Source organism: Poecile atricapillus, chromosome 1 (assembly GCF_030490865.1).
Source record: "Poecile atricapillus isolate bPoeAtr1 chromosome 1, bPoeAtr1.hap1, whole genome shotgun sequence".
Lineage (NCBI taxonomy): Eukaryota > Metazoa > Chordata > Aves > Passeriformes > Paridae > Poecile > Poecile atricapillus.
Window position 1 is genome coordinate 59,770,574 of NC_081249.1, and position 23,616 is coordinate 59,794,189.

Sequence of the window (23,616 nt, forward strand, 5' to 3'; positions counted from 1 at the left end):
ACGTAATCATAAAGTCCAAGGGACAAGAGACTGTTCAGGAAAGCAGAAAGACTGACACAGCTTTAGTCCTGACCTACCTGAACTGTCACTGTGAACCCCACAGATGTACAATTCCTGTTTCCCTCTGGACTTAGACTGTGCATAGCCTGCATCTTCACACAATCCTCCATTTCCGTTTATTCTAAATCCACCAGTCAGCCCAAAGACCTATTGTAGGCTTCATCTCATACAATTTAACTGTTTCCTATGCCCACATTTGGTTTGGGTCCTTTAAGATGTCAGTGGAGAGTAATAGGTGTCTTTGTAATGCAAACAATCTGATTTACATGTGTAACATTAAATCCAAAGCACTTTCAGGTTGTGGTTTTTGTTTCTCTCCACCTCTTACCTCAGTGCCATCAGATAAACTGTAGATGTCCTGAAGTCAGGTAAGGTGATTTACCAGAGGGAAAAAAAAAATAAATTGAGCACTAAGATACACTTAATAACAACACAAATCTTAGGTTATGCCATACTCTGTTCTTCAGTACTATGCTATATGTTTGGTTAAAATACTATCCAGAGATATCTGACTGAGACTTTTCTCCCCAAACTATTCCTAGTTTTTTTCAGTTGTTTTTTTTTAAATATTCATGTTAATCTTCTTCTAACAACATGAATAAACTAGATCTAATTCTAAGAAATTTTAAACCCATACAGTTTCACAGCATGTGTATGCACATACCAAAATCTGAACTGCAGCAGATAAGTTGTCTAAAGGAAAATCTGGAAGTCCCAGTGTAGAAGATTCCTCAGAGCAGAGAGTTGTAGCAAAAGACAGGAGCTGAGAAATTCTGCATATGAAAAAATAATTACAGTTTTATACATGCTATCCATATTTTAAATACTAAAGCATCAAAAGTTAAACATAGTAAAAGATCCTGAAACTACTTCTGAGTGCACACAAGTAAGGTGTGACCGAGTTTCTAAAGAACTAAGGATTCATTATATGAGGGCTGCATACAAAAAGCTGTGCGTGCATATGCCCACACATATTAAAAATTTCTTCACTTCTGGTCTCTATGCAGTGATAGAGACACAAGAATAGCAAGGAATCCTAAAAGGACATAGCTTCTTCATTCATTAATTTTATTTCTTTTTTTAATTATGAAAAATTACCTCTCTGGGGGTATGTTTGATCCAATTGAATACAACAGCTGAAGATGGTCCTGGAAATAGAACATAAAATCGCAGAGTAAATTAATTTTGGCATTATACTGTGGGTCACGGGTCATGATATGAAGAATTTACTGTCTTTCCCACTAATTTAGACATGAGGATTCTATTTGCTCCTTGACACAGAATTAATTTTATTTAAGGATAACAAAAAAGATCCAATTCTTTCTTTTATGGCTGTGTTATGGAAGTTACTTTTCTGCTGCAGCATTCCATGGCAACTCTAAGACTGCGTATCAGGAATTTATTATGCAATATGGAAATATAAAAAATGCACTTTATGATAAATTTATTACCCAAGAATTCTTTTCAGAGGTGAGGTAAGTAAAACTTAACATCAGAATCTGTATCTCTACTCAATACAAATGATCCAGTCTTCTGCTACCACACTCACCTTAAAGGGCAGATGATAAACATCTCTCGCTTGAAACCGAGAGCGAAGGGGTGGATCCAAAGGGTTACCAGAGTATTTAGGTACTGGCAGTCCCAAGGCTATCACTCGAAAATCTTCACTAACTCGAACAATCTTCCATGTGTCTAACTCTGATTTTGTATGCTCCTAAATAAATTAAAACAAAGCAACAGGAAGAAAAAAAACCACATTGCGTCATTAAAAACTTAATGACTAAGCTCCAAGTCAACTAAAAGCCCCAGTCCTTCAGCGTAAATGTGGTAATGTTCTCAAATGTTCTTGTCCTTCATGCAGAGTGACAAGGAAGACTTGAACTGGTCAAATATGTGGATGATAAAAACGAGTTTTTCCAAAATGAACATAGAAAAAAATATTAATTTTTCATAAAAAATATTAATTAATTTCAGACCTGTAGCATTCTGACCAAAAATCCTAGAAATTATGGTGCCTGCTGTGATGTTACATTGCATTACATCTTGTAAAAATATACAAATACAACACTCCTTTTACAAGGGACAGAAAATAAACTGACCACAAAATACATTTTATTCTAAAGCATGTGAAGCGTGTTACAATGAACAAGGTTTTTTCCTTCCTTTTTTTCCCTCTCTTAAGTGTAAAGACAGCTAAAATCTCCATTTTAGAAGCTCCACAAATTATTCTTTATTATATAAAATAATACAGAACTAGCCTCCTTTGTGAGGACATTAAATGTTGTACTATGTCAACCAAAGGATTCTTTGCAGACAAAAATGCTCCCTATCCACATCACAGTTAAGTCCTTCCATATGGATGGATACATTTTCTTCAGACTTAAATGCTCAGTAATTATTCACACAGGAGAAGCAAAATTGAACATTAGTTTATATAATACAATAGTCCCCAAACAACAAAACAACAATATTAGATTTAGTACTGTAGCAAGAGATTTATTTAATTCATATACTATTATCAGTGTGCCTGAGGCACTCATTTTGAAACGTTTAATCATTAGAAAAGTCTTTAAAAGGAAGAGAGATGTTTTACAATCAAATCTAAGTTTGAACTCTCATTTTCATTCTTTAAATACAACTGTATTTTAAAAGCCAGTTTTTGAAATTTAAAAATAATAATGCTTCTAGTAACTGTGTCTACTAATTAAATACTACAAAAATTTTTTTTAAAAGGCATGGATCAGCAAAATTTTAACCACAGACGAAAGGCATAAGAAATAATGATATATTTTCAGAAATTCACTATGGTACTTTAGCACAGCAGGCAACTTTATACAATTGAGATCAGTGACTGAAGGCTTATTGCAAATTTCCTTGCTGTGCCACATGGGTTTGAATCATACATCTTACCACAGGTGTGACAAACAGAAACATGAGCAAGCAGGTGAAGAAGCAGGTGTCAGACTGACAGGTATGTGACTGTAAACTACAGTAAATGGAACTAAGATGCAAAGTACTACTGAAACTATCCAAAAAAAGCCAGAAGGGTATCCACCCAAGCAGTGGGACTCAAAGCCCAAGGAAATTAAAATGGTTTAAAGCAGTAATGACAGCAGAAACTGAAATCCCATTTCCTATCAAAGGAAAAGCCTCTAACCATTTTCTATAGTTTAGATTGCTGTTCATGTATACTTCTGTAAATTAGAGGTGAAACAGCACCAATATAGTGACTGAACATACAGTTACTCATCTTGAACTCACTCTTTTGGTATCCTAATATTTTAAAAGCTTAGCAACAAGGCTACTGCCATGCTTAAGCATTATCTGAACTTCATGGCAACAATTTCAACTTAAATATCTTTTCACAAGGACATTTTAGTTATTCTCACATAGTGGCTTTCAATTTCAGAAACAAACAGGCTTCATATAAGGTTAACACGGGCTACTCTTTTCCATACGTAGACAACACAGAAAAAAAATGCTGAAACCTTGGTGAGATTTCCCCCATTTGAATCCTAAGTACTCTCTCCTTCACAATAATATACCAGCACTACCAAGAAGAGGAGGGAAAAAAAAAAAAAAAAGAAATTTCAAATAGCATTTCCATACCTGCAAAAGTTTGTCATAACGATCTGCAGACATGAGAAAGCGACCATCTTCAAGCTGCATTTCCCTGTTCTCCAGCAAATTGTTCAAAACTGGCAGGACATTCCGCTCAGCCTTCTCCAAGCCTTCCAGAACAAGGATTCTGCCTTCAGTAGCTGCACGAACTGCACACTTTTTTAAAAAAATAAAGCCCCACAACATTTTAATAGAAATAAACTTTGCAAAATTAATTCAATCCTGTTGGAAAAGATCCTCCAAGTTCTTCCAAGAACTTTCCAAAAACAACATTTATTTCTGTGAGAATCAACATGACATATCAGTAGTAATCAGGAAGGCTGACAGCTGACAACCTAAACAGTGCTGCACATTCATGAGCTGGAGTTTTACTGCCTAACTATTACAGGGACTGACAGAAATAAGTTCCAGTATTTTATACCAACAGAATAAGATACAAAACCTTGCTGAATTTTCAACTAAACACAGTATATATAAATATATGTGGCATCCTTTCTTTTTGATGTCACATAGTATTTTGCATTTTCGGGTATTTTAACACCACCAAACAATTTTGGGATAGCAATTTTAACAGAAAACATATAAACAAGGGTGTTTTACCTATTTAAGATTATATTAAGATGTTTAGAAAAAAGTCCAATATTTCTTTATATTTTTCTGAATATACACCAGCATAACTCATCCTTGGTACATCTCCTTAGTTTCACTAAATGTAAGAATGTAGAATGCTAAGTCTGTAGAAACCAAACAGGGATGAGGAAAGCAAAACAGAGCCACAAATAATCAGATTTTTAAGAGAGTGATAAAATTAAAAGAATTAATTCAATTTGAAAATATATTCCCTGACTGAATACGGTGTACAAAACCAGAATAAAAAATGCAGCCATTAACTTGTTAATCCTTTGGAGACTTGCAGTTAGAAAATGGTTCCTTTTCTACTTTACTGGTTGTTTATATATGGCTGCTTCTTAATGTGGAGCCAAAAGGTAAAATTAACCCCTGGTGCTGATGGTTTTTTCCAACTTTATTACAATGACATTATCTCAGGTGCATTAAGTAGACTTGATATCTAATATTCATAATTACTGCCCAGTAAAAGACTCTGAAATACAATGCATTTTTGTCTTCTTCCAATTTGCAGAAGTTTAAGCTGATAATAATGTAGCAGGTTTGGGCACAGGCAACAGTTAGAGGCACCAAAGTCTTTTTTTGCATTCCTATAATTTGAACACAATTTTAGACACAAGCACAGTTGCAAAGTGAGAACAAATGAAATCTTTTCCCAGCATGTTTCCTATAAACTCCTACAGAAGAACCTGTCATATAATGCTAGATGGAAATCTCTGATGAATACAATAGATGCCAAAAAAATAGGTCAGAGAGAAAGAAGGAAGATATGAGAATAATGAAGACGCACCAGAATACAAAAATAGCCCACCAAAAAATTACATATAAAAGATGTATAAAAGACATGCATACAGATAAAGTAGAAACAAAGATGAGTTTTGCACAACAGATTAATTGCTGCATGGGTTTAGAGCATACAACTAACTCAGATAGCTATCTGAGGAGACACAGAAGACACTTGCCCTGGTTTTGGAGAGGGGTCAGAGCTCAGCACCACATGGGCATGGCCAGGCTGCTATTCCATATCACACAGCTCATCACGGGGTATGGCTTCAGGGGAAGTAAAAGGTGAGCACACATCATGAGTGGGACACTGTCTCCACTCTCCCTGGGAGCAGTTGCCAGGACCAGCCCTGTGGACCCTGCCCTCCCTCGCACCTGCCCATCCCTTCCCATCCCTCAGGAGAGCAGGGCTCTGGGTGATGAAAGCAGCTGAGCCCAGTGGAGCCTGGAAAAGCAGTCTGGAAGTGGAGCTGGCACAGAGTCAAACCTCAGCAGAGCCAGTGCAGCATGGTGCCAGTGTGGGAAGTGGCAAAACCAGGATGAGAGTAGCTCAGCCCAAACCAAGCCCCAGAGGCATGGACTGGTCAAAAGCAGCAGTGCCACATGGAACCGAGTCCAGCAGAGCTGTCAAGAAACAGGTGGCATGGCGCAATGTGACCTAGTTCCCAAGGGGCCGTCCATCATTGCTTTTCACTGTCTCAGAGCTAGGGATGGGAAGCACTGACTGTGCGAGCACCCGCCATCTAGCCTTTGTCTGGGGAAGCCAGAACTAAGCTGAGCTGGTGAACACCTTTTGTGTGTAAAGTACTTTTTTTCTTTTTTTTTTTTTTTTTGTTAATTTTTCTGCTTTTACTGTGCATTTCTTATTCCATTACTGTTTGTTTTCAGTAAATTGCTATCTCAACCCATAACTCGGACTTTGTTCCTCTCTCACCAGAGGGGGAAGGGGAGAGGCTTATTTGCAGTTTAATTTCTGTCTGGTGTTAAACAACCACAGGACTAAACCATAAGACTAATTAAGATACTGCTATGCAATTTAGAAGCATAACTAACAACTGGCAAATTAACCATACAGTGAACTTTTCACATCACTATTAAGATGGAAACAATTCCTAATTACTAATGTATCTAATCTGTACTCAGGCAAATGTTGCTGAAAAACAGCACTCATAAATCCTGGTACAGATCTCCAGATCATGTAGATCAAGACCTTCTTAAAAACAGAACATTTTTTTTTATCTAGCCTCATAACCAGCATTAGAGGAACCTGGAATAAGCCCCTTGAACAAGGACTAAACCTCAGATTATTTCTCTTCCACTGAACCAGTAATTCTTTTTAAAAAGCAATTAATTTTTTTTCTTAATTCAGGACATCATGCACTACCTAACAGGCAACATAAAACACCTCTCTCCTCATCTCATAAAATGTGTACAAATTTTCTACTAACATTCTTCCCTAGGAAGGTCATTAGTCATGTCAAAAATCTGCTCCAATCTGCTTGAATAGAAAACCTGAGTCTCCAGCAGACAGTCCAAAACCTGGCATGAACAAAATGCTATTTTGTCTAAATGCAGCTTGGAGACACAGGCAGAACTTGCTTTAACAAACAATTTATTTGCCAAACCGGTTGGATTCTGCATATTATAAGACTATGAAGACTTTATGACTGATTTTTACTAGCCAGAAGAAAATACACATTCTGTTCATATGGTTTCAAAATATTTTGAGTATCCATAGAATCTTTTTGACTCATGTTGAGACACACACACTATGGATGTGCTGAAGTAACAGGCTTCCAGTAGTAACAAAAATCTCTCTCTTGAACTGTTATATGAAGAAAATCTGCTATAGAGGTAGACAGCAAATACACATACTACATACACTGTGCTGACTGCTGATCATCAGCTTACAGCATCAAAATTGAAAAAGTACAGAACTTGGAAACTGTTTGAAGTTTTTACTCAAAATTCTATTTCTCAGGAAAATAAAATTTCAAATTATTTTTGCTTATCTACATGCACCTTTTACAGTTAGATTCAGGAAAGGTTGAATGCATAACCATGTTTTTTTATTTTCTAATCAAAGACACCTCATAACAATTATACCGCCAGCACCATGACCCCCTGGGCACTAATTTACTCTGATGTGCTTTTTTCCATCTTCAAAGCATACCTGAATACTGGAAATTGTTCTCTATAATACAATGAAGTAAGTGCACACTTCATCTACCTCTAAAGTTCTTGTTTTAATTAGAAAAAAGTCTGCTCTTAAGACCAGAACAGCTGAAACATCTCTTGCTGAATTATGCTATTTCTGCATTCTGGTTGGTAATGAGTAGTAAGTTTTTCCAATAAGCTAGGCATACGACAAGGCATCCTCTGAAAACATCAGTTTTAACTGTGTATTGACAGATTGGTATAGAAGCTAAAATATATTTTAAAAAATTAGAGGAAAAAAAGTAAATTTACAATTTGTTGCTGAAAATAATTTTTAAAAATGCTACCAAGAAACAAATCTTCATGATTCTATAATGAGAACCCAGAGGGACTTGCATTGACCCCCTCTCTCTTTAGTTTTGCTCACTCTAAATGTCCAACATAAACCACAGATTTGACAAGGGGGGTTTATACCATGTAACCTTGTCGCTAAATCTGAGATTAAACATATTAATTTTTGTTAAAAAGCCAAGACGGCTTTGTTAAACGTTTACTTTCAGATTGATTTTCACTGCAGCAAGGGGACTATTTTGCTCATCAGAGGACAGATGCTGCTGCCTCCCACCTGTGCTCCCAGAGCTCTGGAAGGATGGTAACCTGGATACCTGCTCCAGGGAATACCTGCAGCTACCAGAGGCTGGGAGCAGAAACTCTCCACACAGCACTGCTCTCATTGTAGTGCCTTTATGCAACAAATGCATTATGCAGAATGCTTACAATGGTTTCACACTGCGCCTACAAAGAAATAAATTTTGTCTTTAAAGGCAAAAAGACCTTAGGACCAAGACAACCCTAAGCAGCCTTTCATTGACTTTCCTGTAGCTTAACCATGGCAAGCAGTGCAAAATATGACAAATGCATGAAGCTATAAACCCCAATTTTGACATAAATCACAGTGTATAAACATATGGATGAAGTTATATAGTGTCAGAACAGGAAGAAGGAGAGAAAAAAGCTCACCACAATGCACACAGTGAAATGCAAAAATATCGGAGCAAGGAAGACATTTTTATATAGCTTACCAAAACAGTTTGTAAAGCCACAAGAATTCTAACAGTACAGTTTTCACATACCAGAACTGAAGTGATAGCTCTTTTCTCTCAGGAAAATGCTTATTGCACACCAGAAAATTCTGGCTGTCTTGAAATCCATGAGGAAGGTTCTTGGGGAACTCCAAAGGACTTTTTTAAATCTAGGCATCATTCAGAATATGATGGACAGGCTACATTTCAGAACTGTTTTATAATTAAAAGGCTAGAAATTGCTCAACAGTAATCAGTAACTGTGTCTTTTACAGGAGCCACCTAAAGGTACATTTTAGGGTTTTTTTAGATGATGATTTTCCCCTGCTCTGAAAATTGGATCCCTGTAATGACATCTCAGGCACAGCAACCATAAGAACTTAGAAAAACAACAGCACAAGCAACTCAGTGAACACAAGAACTAATTAGGTAAGGATTCGCTACATCTGCAGTCTACATTTCAGATGTCCCTTCCAATGCAGTATCTTGCTCCCACCACCCGTACAATATCCCACACAAACTCATCCACCCAATTCTTTCCACTCATTTCTGTATCTCATAAACACCACAACAGTATAATGTCCAGATGTCACTTATGATGAAAAGAGATCCTGAACAACCATCTGGCAAAGACAATACAGAACTTTGGCTGGTTTTGAACTAACACATTGCAGACTGGCTGCAGCAGGCTGAGAAACCTTGAACTGTTAAATACATGGTACAGTCTGTCTTCCATAGATGAGAGGTTTGAGTCCCTGTAACTTACCATGCTAACAAATACCACAAAACTCGGAGCAAATTGATATCTTCTAAATTAATTTCCATTAGTCAAATACAATTAATCAAACCTTTAAAATTATTAAAACTACTCAACAAAAGATAACAGGAAAAGACAGAGAAGCAGAATGGAATATTAGGAGCTTTTACTGTCTCCTACTGAGGAAACTACTTTGCTAGCCTTTGAAGATATATGTGTAAAGATATGTCTAATGGTATGTTTCCACCAAAGACTATTTCAATGTATTTGTTCAGTTTTAAGGCCTCTCAATTCCCTAGCTGTTGTTTTCCCTCAGGGGTTGAACAAACTAGAAACCTGTTGAGCCCAACTAAAATAGATGACTACTTACTGGACTGAAGTAATAGAATCCTACAATCACAAATTTTCTCTGACTGTTCTTAGAGATAGGTGCCACATCCTCCAATTTCCAGTCACCTGGGACTTCCACAGTTAACAAGGACTGCCAGTAAATGACTGAATATGAGAACAGGCTTTCTCCAAAATAAAAGTATCAGCAAAAACTGTGTAGTAACATAAAGGCCTACTAAAGTAACATTCAGCCACTTTAAAAGCTAAAATGTGACATTTTAATGAAAACTTAATGTTTTTTCCTTAAATATTTTTTTAAAATCTTACACTAGTTGTTTAAAATAAAATGTATTTAATAAAAAAGCTATGAATGTATAAGATGAGATGACAAACATTTGTCATTTTGGCCTACTATTCATCAAAAATGTGTATTCTCTCTTTTGTTACAAAATTTTTCACTTTGTGCATGATGATAAGCTATAGTTTTGCATTTTTCAACTTAGGCCACAAATATACTGAGTTCCACATATTCCAAATGTGAAGTTCATATTTAATGAAAATCAGTGTAATAGTAACTAATATGATTAGTCAAATTAAAAAGGTAACTTAAAAAATAATTCAACCTTTTTCTCCCTCTGTAATGGAGCAGGGGACTACATCCTCACTATTCAGTCTACCTCCCCACTGAGTTAATCAAGTGTTTTCTGGGTAGATTTTATAGCTATTTTTCTCCTGTGAGTTTAGCAAAATTGCAGAGAAGATACTGTTATCCACTCCTTTTTTTATTTAAAAACCCACAAAAGACAGAGAAATTGCAGTATACTGGAGTACTGTCAGCCAGGCTAGCTAGTATCCAAAGAGGGAATCCAGCTGTCTGCAGCAGTTAGTGTTTCAGTGAGGATGAATGGCCTGAACTGGTGAACATCTATTTCATGATGTTCTACCATGGCACAGAATGAAAAGCAGCTAAAGAAACAAACTCCTAAATTTATTCGAGTTTCAAATCAGAAAACTTGGCTAGAAAAGTTTACCCTAGGAAGTGAATCAACATATGATGAGAGCATAAATATGTAAATGTGACAAGAACTGGAACAGTCCTTCATTTCAGTCATTGATTTTTGCTTCCCCAGTCACTGATTTCAACTTTTTCCACACAATTTTATTTTCTATTTTTGAAGTACCACACATCAAGTGATCCGTTTTTACTTTCATTACCCCTTACCCTAACACAGCAGCTAGTTGTTTTTGCAACATTGCCTGCAAACAGTATTTACAAGAAATTAAGTCCCTGCCTTGTCCGTCTATTTTAGCTGCTTTACACCAAGTATCTTCTATGAGAGCACAGTTACATCAGATACATGAACCATTTTGACTCATGACCAGAAACCAGGCCCAGCAGAAAGAAAACTGAGTTCTTAACATATTTATTAGTAAAAATACCTACAAAGAAATCAACCTAGGCAAGGTTTATCTTCCGTACAGGAATAAGGGAGAAGGGCAAATTAAATTTTTCTTCCTGCTGAGTAGCAAAATAAAAAGAAAGCTAAATACTTGACTAATATCTAAAACAATATGAAGTTAGTTATCACTCTTAAATCACTTTGACTTAGACCACCATCCATCAAGTCCATATTGCCTATGGATATTATGATCCCACATATTATGAAGTATTTCTCCTTTCCCCATAGCAGGAAATAATAGCTGAAAAGGAAGCAGAATATACATGTAACAGACACAAACATAAGAAAAAAGAATGTCACACTTTTTATAATGAATTATCCGTAATCCTAATATTCCTCACATTACATCACAGACATTCATCTATATGCCATGTACATCAAAACAAGATACCAGAGTCTGAGCTGCTAGCCTAACAAATCCAGGTAAATGCTGACACTTTAATAAGCATGAATGAAGTATTGCAAATGATTAAACCAAAATCACTTCTACGAGTTAAGAGGCTTCCATATAGGGGTCCTTAACTTGCATTCTTCTTTTAGATAAAAGATATGTCAACACCAACAATGATTAATGTTGATTTCTATCTAATATTTCCCTCTTTGTCTCCAGTGTTGGAGAAAATAATTAAATTAAGAGGAACATTCACACTTTGAGTGCATTGCTTGTTTCTTTTTACAGCCTTAACTATCACATTTCTTGTTCTGGGTACACAGATACTGCAGTGTTAGTCAGTTCATGAAGTTATACTTTGTGACAATGTGCTGTGGCTAACTTACCAACACATCAAAAACCCACTGCCACCTCCAAGGCAGAAAGTTAATAAATCACAAAATCACATGATTTCCACTCAGTGGGTATTTTTTGCTAAAAGCTGAATTGTTCTTACACATCTTTTTAGGAAGACATAGAAAGCTTTTTATCTGTTTACACAAACATACATACATATGTGGATACACACACACTCTCAAATATTATAATCTTGCTCTCCAGTATGATTATAATTTCATTCAATTAATCTCACATCTTATTTTATAATTCCCTTTCTAATCTGCTTTGATTAAAACAAGCCAAACTCAAGTCTGGGTAGTGCTACTCCAGGGAATTTCATGTTATGTTCATTTTACAGACAGGACAGTTCAAGCTGTCATTTCAGTCACTCTGGGTGTTTAATTGTTTACTACATGAAGTATTTCAAGCTATGTCAGAAGATTATTCTTCTGGTATCTTGACAATCAAATTTACATTTTACCATTGTATAACTTATGATGCTTGTGCAGTTAGGAATGCAAAAGTATTGTATAAAAATTAGTATGTTACGTAATTTAAAGACACTGCAAAATAGTCTAATTTTGTACAGACAGAAATGACAGTGATATACATACATATCCACTTAATGGATACAGTTTAATCAGCAAATCTTCAAAAACATGACATCATATATTCAATTTTTCAGCACATAAGCATATGATATCTTTCTACTTATTCTAGCCTTCTTGTCTTGAACAGAAAAGACTGCACTTTATTACATGGTTTTATTTGGGGAGCTTCCTTCATTTAATATAAATGCTGGAAGAAAAAGGGTAAACAAAAATGGGAATTATGGACAATGTTGTTTGCAACACAATCCTGGAGCAATACACCTCTCAAGCACAACAAAGTGGCTTAGCTGCTCTCTCAAATTCACCTGCTACATTGAAAGAATGTAGGATTTCCTTAGATGTAATAATTATTCATCTAAGAGGCTGTAGTAATAAGAGTTGAAACCAGGGATGTGACTTATGTAGCTGTATACACAAAATAAAAAGTAAAACTACATCAGAAATGGGGGAAAACAAAAACCAAAAAAAATCCTAATTCCCTAATTTTTGAAAATACAATAGGCTATTAGAATCTTCTTGCTGGTTCAATGAAGTTGACAGCTTAACTCTTAGAGTTATAAAAGCAGAAAACCACTTTGTAAGACAAGCACTTCTGTCAATAAAAGTAAAATATGAAGGTGCCATTTGAATATTTATGTAATATAAAGTAATTCTAACTAATTACATTATATAATTAACCCATTCAATAAATTAGAGAATAAAACCAAGAGGTTACTTAATTAGCTCAGTAACAGCAATAATGATATTTTTGAGGCTTTTAACAGTGAATTAACAGCTGAAAGCCAAAATTAACGGCCTAAAGACAAGAAAACCAAATCTTCTACTGTCAGTAGATTAATTAAAACAAATAATTCACCATTACCTCATCAAAAGTTCTTTATTTTACATTATTTTAATTGGCAGTGAATTTGACAATTTAATGTTTACCTTTATTGTAATGATCTATTTCTGAGAGAAATAAAACCTTTTTTTCTCTCCCTCATTAGATATCTCTTCTAACTACCTAACTCCAATGCTCCCACTTGATTCACTCTAGTACTAAGAAATGCTGATAAGCAAGGATGTTTGATATGCTGGCCCTTCCATATATATTTCAATATGGAATTTCAACAACTGCTTCCAAATCAACACCTCTCCAATATATTTTAAATAAGTAATGGCAATCATATTCCATAAGTTTATGTTAAAATATAGCAGATGTTTTGAAACCTCTGAAATAATAATTTGCAGCTTTTAATCTGTCACTATTAAATGTGGAGCTATAAACAACTACAGCATCTTAACAGTCACTCAGAGACAACTTTGCAAACCTTTCTGTGTCTGCAAACCTGATGATCCACTAAATTAAAGTTCTTTCTGATCACAAGATGCCACGTGTTTATTACAGTATATTATTATTCAAAGTGTAAAATAACTACATCTCTATATTATGACTTCCTTACAAAGGGCCTCATATATCTTAAACAACAGGTTAATTTTATTGACCCCATAGAATTCAGATGCAGGATGTTTTGGAAACTAGACTTTCAAGCTCTTCTGTCTTCTCTTGGGTGACATGAAGAGCAAGCATGATATTCTACAGGAAGGAGATGGTATGAAAATCTGAAAAGCAGAGTCTACTATCTTCAGTCCCTCACATGAATTCACCTTGTCTATGTCTCAGCTATGTCCAATGGAGCTCTTTAGACAATATTTTGTTAAGGCTTCGTACTGATACCTTTCTTAGTTAATCGTTTGTAGTTTAAAGAATAGTAGTCTTTGGCTTCTGTAATGCTCTGAATTAGTACAGCATCTGCAAACCTCAAAATCATTAAATAAACTCATTAAAATTCAGGAAGCAGTGTAATCTGTAAAACTTTACAGCCCAATAATAGAATGGAATAATTAGATCTATGATGGTTCTAAACATAACTATGTACCATATTTTATGCATCTTTAACTAAAAATGCAGGATGAGAAAACTTCAGCTGGAATATCACTGAGATTCATCTTTCATGTTTCCAGTATTTGAAAACTGTTCATCTAAATACCAAGTATTTATTTTCCTAAGTTCTATTCAGAGCTTAAACATACATTGGTTATAAATACAATGAGTAAAACATGAGCTCAGGAAAGATGCAACGATTCCTACTGAGTTTAGTACTTTGGTATCTTGTTAAAGGAAAGTCTTGGTCTGAAGTACTGCTGTGCTGGATTCTGGCAAAAACCTTTCAACTGAAAATTTCTAACTCATTGAGGAAGGTGGTCATCTTAGACCTTGATCTTAAGAAGCAAATCTTCCTAAAGTGTTCATGCTGGAGTGAGATGACTCAAAAGAGATTATACAAAGTGAAGCTGTCTCATACTTACACTGGGATCAAAGTCTACAGACAAATGTGGAGGTAACAGATCATCTCACATCTTTAGCTTCTTACAGTCCTCGATACAGTGGCTCTTACAAATGTTAGTTAATTAATGCTCTTACACCATGGGTCAATTACCTTGACTATCCTGTAGCAAGTGTGAGGAATAAGGCTGTCCGTAACAGCAGACGGGTGAGGAGCTAACATTAGTCCATGAGTTAATCCCACAACCTACACAAATGCTCTTATCCTCTGGTAAATGAGAAGCCATTTACAGCCTTAATACACAGTACAGTGCTTCAAATTATCTCCTATTGTGCAATCCTCACATTTCCAGGTAAGTATGAAATAACTTGAAGGAAGTAACTAAAATGAAATATATTTAGATTAACTGTTAATTCTTCATTCTGAGGATCTTCCACTGCTCAAAGCCATTTATTGTGGCTTTTAAAAATCTTTTTAAAGGTTTCTTCAAAGTTTGGAGGCTGAAAAGGTGATCATTGGGAATTTAAGAAAAAAAAAAAAAAGAAAGGAAAAATGTTTCTTTAAAAGACAGAACTAAGCTTTCTGGTTTTCTCTCATTAAACACCTGTATGATGGTGATATCATTAACCTCTATAGCATCACCAAACAAAAACTCTTTTAGGTAACTCCCTTAAGTTCATACTACATCACAGGGACTCACCCACCCTATATAACTAGAAACCTAACTTCCACAAAATTTTTTGGAAAACAGACATTTCACATGAAGTATGTATTTTACCTGCACAATCAGAAAGGAAACATGCCATTGATAACTTATGAAGAGAAATCTTACATAATCTGAGTCACTCTACAGCTGTGCTAAATTAGCTACTGGTCTGAGGTAATACAGATGGCAGGACTGTTTAAATCATTATTTTATTCCAGATCAGCAGTGAGATTTCAATTCAAATCTACAAATTGTCTCCCTTTATTGTGCTTGGGTTTCACAACACAGAGCAGTCATAAAACACATGCTTTTAAACTAGGTCAGAAGATTCACTTCAGGAATACATCTAATGTGCTGCAAGTGTTGAGGAAGAGACATAGGAAGGGTAGTGCTTATCTGATTTGCACAAAATTGATCTTACTCTTATCAAAAACTGCCTGTCTAAACCAACCCTGTAGTACTATTAATAGACAGAGTAATCTTAGATTTGGGTAAAGATAACATTTATGATAATAATGAGATCATTGTGCAAGAGACTTTCTACTTGGATTAGAAACATGTAAATCCACATACTGATTTTTCATAACATAAGATACGACTTCCTTCAAACTACTTGTGATTAATGACTAGGTGATGTGTGACTTGCCTGGTCAAGATAAAAAGCACTGCCATCTCGGATCTCTCGTCGCTGTTTGAGGTCAGTTTCTGTGGTGTCCCTCGACAGTGCTATATATTCAACCTCCCGCTTTGTCAGCTCCTGTAGACAACAGTCTAAAGTTATTGCAAAAATAACATTATAACCCCAATGACTGAACTTTAAGAATACACCTAATGGTATAATTGTACAAAAAAGGCAGCAGCAAAGTGATCTAAAGTAACTCTGAACAAAATCCAGTATCTCTTATTTTTAAAATGTTAACAATGTGTTATGCCTCAAACAAAATGGTTTGAATTTCTGCTCAATAAACTTTTATTTTCCCCAAACCTATTCTTAAAACAAAATAACCAGCTATATACACTTTCCATTGAACATCTGTAACATCCTGTAGGTTAATCGTCTGGTTCCAGACTCTGAAAGAAAGCCAGCATCTCCAAAACACAAATAAAAATCAGAAGTTTTCTGTAAAAGATTGAAACATTCAACTCTCACAGTTCAGTAACACTTATACTGTGATGCAGCTGTGATTATTACCTGCAGATGCTCTGTCAGTACACTGGTGAAATATATTATTGTTATCCTCTCTCCCTTGGCTATCATGAGATGCACTCTGCGTCACTATTTCAAAAAGGAGAACCCTCAGGTTATTGTTTTCTTTGTTTTGGTTTAATATGAGGTATACATAGAATTTGCTGTCTTAGAGGAATAAGAACAATTCCCCATGTATTTATAACAGATATTTCTGCTACTTCCATATCTGGGTTATCATGAATTCTTCTTAGGAAACATATTCACAATGAAATGCTCTTAGCCCTTACTCCTCAATTAAAGATGTCACTGATTTAACAGACCTCTCTTAACAGGCAGCTTTCAACTACAGCTGTATGAAAAAAATAAAGCAAAGATATAAACCCCAATTAAAACTATTTCCTTTCCACTTTTGCAGTGCCTATTGTGTTACAAAGCCACCAGTTCCTTTATGTTGCAAGTAGATATAGTTGCACTTTCTTTTAATTAAAGGGGGGAAAAAGAGTGTTTTTCAACTATTAGCCCTGTGTAGGAATGCAGAGTAGCTTTCAGCAACAGAAAATAGAAATTTTCCAAGCTTATATATTTTCATTAAAGGCACCACAGCATGTATCAGCTCACATGGAAAGACCAGCCTTCACATAACTTTTTGGCATGGCATTGAATCACTAAGCTTCAGCCTTTCTAATAGATCTCAAGTGCATACAGTCTGTGGCATAAATAACAAGGCACATTCTATATCTTATACCTAGATATCAGGTGTTTTTCCATGTCCTCTTTTTAGGTTATATCAAACTCTTTACCATTTATTTTAAGGAATTCAAGCTGTTAAATAGTACATCTGGTTTGCTGAATTAAAAAATCTTTTCTCTCCTTTACAATGTTCAAAACCTTGTAGCTTTCTTTTCTATGCTTTACCTCAGAGATCTAGTCTTTGAATTAGCATTTTTTCATTTTTAAAGGAATGTCTGATCTTTATGACAACTGATACGCCTCCATTTGTGATTCCTCTGTTCAACCAGATTCCAGATACATCTCATGGCAGACCAAATCCTACCCACATCACATTTTGAGGCAGACATTCCCCTCCTGATCATTTAAGGGCATTGACTTTTTAAACATGAAATTTTGTACATGGTGCTGCCATGGTTCATGCAGATGGCTGTAGGCACGTCCTTCCCACATTCCAAGAGAGGATCATACATGCATCTACTCTTTCTAATCACTCAGAATAACTGTTCCCAAATGTTACTCAGAACACTTCTCTCCCAAATCCTCTCCTTCATTTCTTTTTTTATGTAATGAAGCAAAAACGATTTGTTGTCTGTAGCACTAGGCAGATATCTTAGTCTTATACATAATGCCGAGAACAAACTGTTTCTCCATTTGTGATAGCATATGGTAACACAGTTTTCCAACTCTTATTTTTTTTTCTCCCCTGGAGTTTAAGCAGAAAAACATGTATTAAAATGTCTGCACTTTCTATTTGTCTATAACAAAAACTGAGCTTTGAAAAGGACGTTTCCTTTTAAAAAGGAAACATTATGAAAAACTTATTTACTTCCTAAGTAGCTTATTGTAAGGTTTTCTAGGACTACCTTTTACCATTTGTCTAGTAAAAGAATGACTTACATTACTAACGTCTCCAACATGTTTAAACCAACATACTCACCAGATACTGCATGGCAATCGATCGCCGGAGAGGCCCAGGAGGCCCAATAAGAAAGACATCTTGGCCAAGAAGATCTTTCTGCATTATCCATCTTAAATGGTGGACTACAGACTGGGCCAGAGACTCTGTCACTTTGAAACACAAAGATAAGAACGCGTTATTAAATTTTGAAAACTGTTAGATACCCAGCCATTCAACACTTTCTTTGAGCTTATCTCCAAAATTAAAATACACAAAGCTGTACTGCCCTAATATGGACAGCTGAAAAGCAGAAAATTCCACACAGAGTTTATATTAGACCACCTAACTTATATATAAAAGTTTATACATCTATCTTACCCATTGCTTTTTTTCTCTGCACAGCTTCATTCTTCAAAAAAAAAACCAACATAAACCAAAAAATTGTGGATTTGTATTTCCCGTTAAACTGATCAACATAGAGACTCATTTTTATTATTCAACGTTGAGTGGATTCCCCATCATCAGTTAATATAAATACATTATATACATTTTACATAATATGTAAATACATTTACATAATATGTTTACAAAATATAATTTGTAAAATATTTATCCAGCCTATATCCAGTCCTTCTGTGAATTGTGAAGCTCAAATAAACCCCAAAAAAGTCCGATTGTCCCAGAATAAGATTAGTGTTCAGGGAAAAACTTAATTTGTTACTTTTTCAAAAGACAACTTCACTCTTGTTTATATTTTGACACAATAAACCATGGAATTATGAAGGAAATCCAAACTTTGCCCTATCACTACATTTACACCATACAGCTTCCAAAATCACAATAAAAAAACAAATCAAAGCAGATCTCTACTTTTATTAAGAAATATCATACGCATTAATTTAAAAAGCAATAACCTGATGATAATTAAATTAAAACTTTTACCACATGTATACAAATGTTGGCAGCACTGGAAAGCATCATGCAGAGACAGCACACTGAAGGAGCCATACATCACCCTATCCCCAGAAATGTCCTTCACATACCCCCAGCAAAGCCTGGCTCTTTCTCAGTCACAAGCAAAAAGCACTAGTGCAGGAGGAGCAGGTGAACATAAGCAAGTCAGGAGGGAGATTCATGGATGCATGCATGTGCATGGTTGCTTTCAGAACAGTCTGACAAGATTAATGATGAGGTTTGAAGCTGGAGGCTCAAGGGCAGTGACTGGGATGCTGAAGCACAGTAAGAAAGGAGCAAGAGGCCATGAAATCTCCAAACTAATACTTGGTTATTTACCTTTTCTCAGTGTAATTACTGGGTGCAATTAGAAGCCAACACTTACAAAAACAAATGTTACATCTGATACAGGGGAATCAGTATGTGCAGGGCAGAGTTAAGGACAGCAGGTAATAGTGGCACTCATTTCTGAAGGGATTCAGTTCACTGCTGAATCTTAGCAAGCCAGAATTAAAATCCATTTTTGTAAGACCATAGAAACAGCATTAAATTACTGTGTGAGAATCGAGGAAGATTTTTCAAGTATAAAGGAGATTAAGGAAAATTTTAACAAAAACTAACTGAAGGTTTTGGTCTTTGGTCTGGCATTCAGGGAATCCATTTGAAATCATCTACTTCCAGAGAAATTTACAATATCCTTACTACCAGTGTGAACAGAAATAGCATACACAGGTGAGCAATCTATGCATTAGGATTATCAGATTAATTGTAAACAAACATTTCAGGTTTGCCTTATTGTCTAGTTTTGTTTTCTAAACAACCGTCATTAGTGTGTCCAGGATTATCCTTCATATATGGTTGGTGAGATCATATGAATGTAAAATGTTTTCGCCTTCCTCACTGCAGTACTGTATTCCAAAAGCAAGGCACATCATACCACACACAGCTAGTCAAGTGCAAAGAAGTTCCTCACAGGGAATAACATGTTCCTTTCTACAAGATTTTCAAGGGAATTAAGGAAGTTCCTATTTCATATATTCTTTGGGAAATAGAGGGTAATACATCACACCAGAATAACTGCTGTTGTTGTTGTTGTTGTTGTTGTTGTTGCTGCTGTTGTTGTTATTATTATTATTACTGTCCGAGCTGTGCTACTGGACAGGTATGAAAGTTTGAAAAGCACCACACAAAGAAAAAGTATTATCTTTAAGATTCAATTAAAATTTTAGGACAGATCTCATATCCATTATTATTTCTACCTGGATGAAGCCAATGTGCCTCCAGTGTATTTCTACAATAGCTATTCTTAAAAGAGGAAAAGTACTTTGCTGCAGTGGAAAAATAAGCTTGGAACTCTTTCATGTCAAAATTCATGCATTAGAAGCACACAAAACCTGCTTTGACACAGCCTGACTACAAATGCCTCTGGCATAATTCTCATTAATATGTGTAACTATCTTTTTCATTTTTAGGATGGTCTCAAGAAAAAAACTTGGCTCACACTTCAAAGCAGTACCATAAATAGCAACAGGACTTTAGAATGTTCAGCAGCATCTGCAAGAAAAACTATCATGTAAAAGAGAACAAGAGTGTACAGCACTCAAAATAATGTAAAATTTTAGAAATGAAAACATTAAGGAATTTAAGGGCACTTATATTATCATCATTGTGTTTAAACAGTGCAAGTCTACTCTGAAATAGCAATATAAAAAAATACTTTTTTTAAAAAGGAAAAAATTTCCTGCTTTTTTTGAGAAAAGGTCACAAAAGACAATTCCTTATTGATATGTTTTGTAGAAAATTTTTTTCTTGCTTCCCCATTCACATAATTCTCCTCACAAACAGATTACAGCCAGATCAATTATAATACATGTTTTCAATCACAAAGTAGCACATTGGCATCTGCAAACTCACTCAAAGGAAGCCTGTTACAAATGACACCAACAATTCCTTGCTTGCATTCCCTAAGGTAAACTGTCAAGAGAGCAGCTTCCACTTGTCAGTTCCTTCAGTTCTAACATGTAATATCTGTACATTGTTCAGATACTAAACCTACTTTACCTTCCTAGCTGTCTTTTTAAAATTAGAAGAATGTAATATTTTCTTGTACATGCACTCTCTGCTGCATTTCCAAAGCACATTATGCTTTTCAAAAGCAGCCTCAGATGCATATACACAATATCTTGTATATTATTTATATAATTTTAGACTACTTGTACTGTGTTCTCTGCATTACAAGGCTTTTAGATTTTCTCTACTATGACTTAAAAAAAAATCCTCTCTATTCAAGAGCTGTATACCAACTTTACCATACGTATCATATAATCATTTTCTATGACATTTAGAAGACATGGCAAATTCACTGAGGAAAGCATCAGCAAGTATATTACATCAATTTTAATTAATTACCTTATGAGTCAGATAGCATCTAATGCAAACTGGGATTGCACAATCTGTTTAGTGGCACTCTGCTGATATGCAGCAGTTAAATAGTAGGCCCTATATTCTTAATCTGCAGGATGGTGCATAGCAAGGCTCTGCAGTGTATTCTCTATGACACCATCTGGCACATGTAGGAGAGTAGCTGGTGCTACAATTTGCTATTTCTGTGTACCAAGGCCAGACAGCAAAAGAAATTGCATTCTATTGATTTGTAATAAGTGATAAGTAGAACAGCACCTAGCAGAATCTGCACAAACATTCTGTAAAGGGAGTAGCCGAAGCTGAACAGAGAAATCCCCAAATAAGAAAAGTAGAAAACATTTTAGATCGATTTTGAAGCAAACACAGCAGCTGCTCTTGTTTGATCCACAAATCAGCTTTTGATAAAGCCAAGACTGAAATGGCTACGCTAGCCTCAGAAATCTTCCAGTTCACTCATATTTGAATTCCTGGCACACTCACTGAAGCCATAAGATTCGTTGGAGATACCAGACAGTATCTGCTGGCAAGTCTTTGTGTCCCACCTACAGAAGAAATCCCATAAATGAAGGAAATATGTAACTCTTCCCACTGTTCAGACAGTTAGGTACAGACTGATTCCCAAGAATACCTATTCCAGATGCAGTACAGAATACAGCAGAACTCCTGTCCCTGTATGACTCTGGTCGATCACATAATAACCAACAGGCATAAGACATCAATATACATAATTTCAGCAGAAAAAAAAAGACCTCTGCATCCCCTGAACCTTCACTACAAGGCATGCTCAGAGTCTGAAAATGGCTCCTTGTTTCAGGAGAGCTAAAAATTAATGACAGGAACAAGATGTCCCTCCCATGTGAATACCGAGGGGTCCTGTAGCTGTCTGCAGTAAATCCTACACAGGGAGCAGTAGCTGAAAAATACAGTAAGGAAGGAGGAACAAGGTAGGAGGTCTTTGTCTAAAAACATTACATTTCAAAAAGGGAATTTTTATTTTATTTTTTAAACTACCCCACTGAAAATTACTTCACAGCTTGTTCAGGCTAGGGGACAATGAGGAACGTGAGTGAGTTGGCCAGGACAGGGTGAAGGAGGCAGCATGGCCAAGGGGGAGAGGGAGGCACTCTTATGTGGTCTGCCTTCAGCTGCTGCCATTTAGCAAATAAAACATTGCTGCTCTTTCCATTTTATGCTGATGCACAGAACCCAAAGAGTTTTCAGTCTCATAACATGGTTACATCACAGACAGTTTTCACTGGAATACTATTTTTCCTCATAACTTTTTCATGAGAACACTCTTCATTCCAAAAATTTTTAGTCTTGCAGTGTTGAGGAAACAAGTTGCGAGTTTTTGCAGGGGCTTAGAAAGGAAGAAGCTACTTCTTGGATGAGACCTTAAACTCATTTATCAATCCTCTGAGTTAATTACTTCACAGGAAAGTATTAGTTCCACACAGATAAATCATATTTCTCCATGTGAGTAGAAATTTAAAGATAATATAAAGGAAACATGTAAAACCATATAGCTTTCTGGAAGAAGCCCTGAATGGGATTCTGAAGGCTAAGTTTCTCCCTGTAACACAGACATGGAATAAGTGAAACTATTCCTAGCTAGATGTGCTACTCAGAAAAGTACATAGTCAGAGCAGTTATCCATAGCTCAGACTCCAACTGGAGGAACAGAGTATTTCTGCTTTTGACTACAACAGCTCGGGCCAGCACCAAAAAGTATGAGAGAATCTAGGATAAAAAACAAGTAAAATTATCATATGATATTTGAATTGAGTCTAGAAAAGAAATAACTTTTTCAATATGCAAGACAGAATCACCACAAAGAAAAGAAGTTCTCTGCATCAAGGTTATGCTAGATAGAATAAACCCCCAGCAATTAAAATTATGCCCAAAAAAACTTAAATTAAGCATTCCAACAAGCTTTTGTCACAAAAGAATCCTTAATTACTGGAGCAGAGTGTGTAGAGAAGTTCTGAAATCTGTATCACGAGCACATTTTAAGAACAAGGAGGATAAATATCTCTCAGGAGTGGTTTGGGTTCAGCTGACCTTGCTTTGAAGGACATGGAACAGTTCGGACAACTCCCTGAGCTCCATCCAGACCTCCTCTGTACATT

The 23,616-nt window shown here is 35.7% G+C and overlaps 1 protein-coding gene across 1 annotated transcript in view; it reads right to left on the reverse strand.

Moving 5' to 3' along the window:
* VWA8 (von Willebrand factor A domain containing 8) overlaps positions 1 to 23,616 on the reverse strand; it is a 179,197-nt gene that overhangs the window by 139,175 nt on the left and 16,406 nt on the right. Inside the window, exons 3-8 of the mRNA XM_058826255.1 lie at positions 18,149 to 18,279; positions 15,937 to 16,047; positions 3,670 to 3,837; positions 1,610 to 1,774; positions 1,159 to 1,208; positions 725 to 833 (exon numbers count right to left, since the gene is read on the reverse strand). Coding sequence (XP_058682238.1) covers positions 725 to 833; positions 1,159 to 1,208; positions 1,610 to 1,774; positions 3,670 to 3,837; positions 15,937 to 16,047; positions 18,149 to 18,279 — 734 coding nt within the window. The remainder of the gene's footprint in view (positions 1 to 724; positions 834 to 1,158; positions 1,209 to 1,609; positions 1,775 to 3,669; positions 3,838 to 15,936; positions 16,048 to 18,148; positions 18,280 to 23,616) is intronic.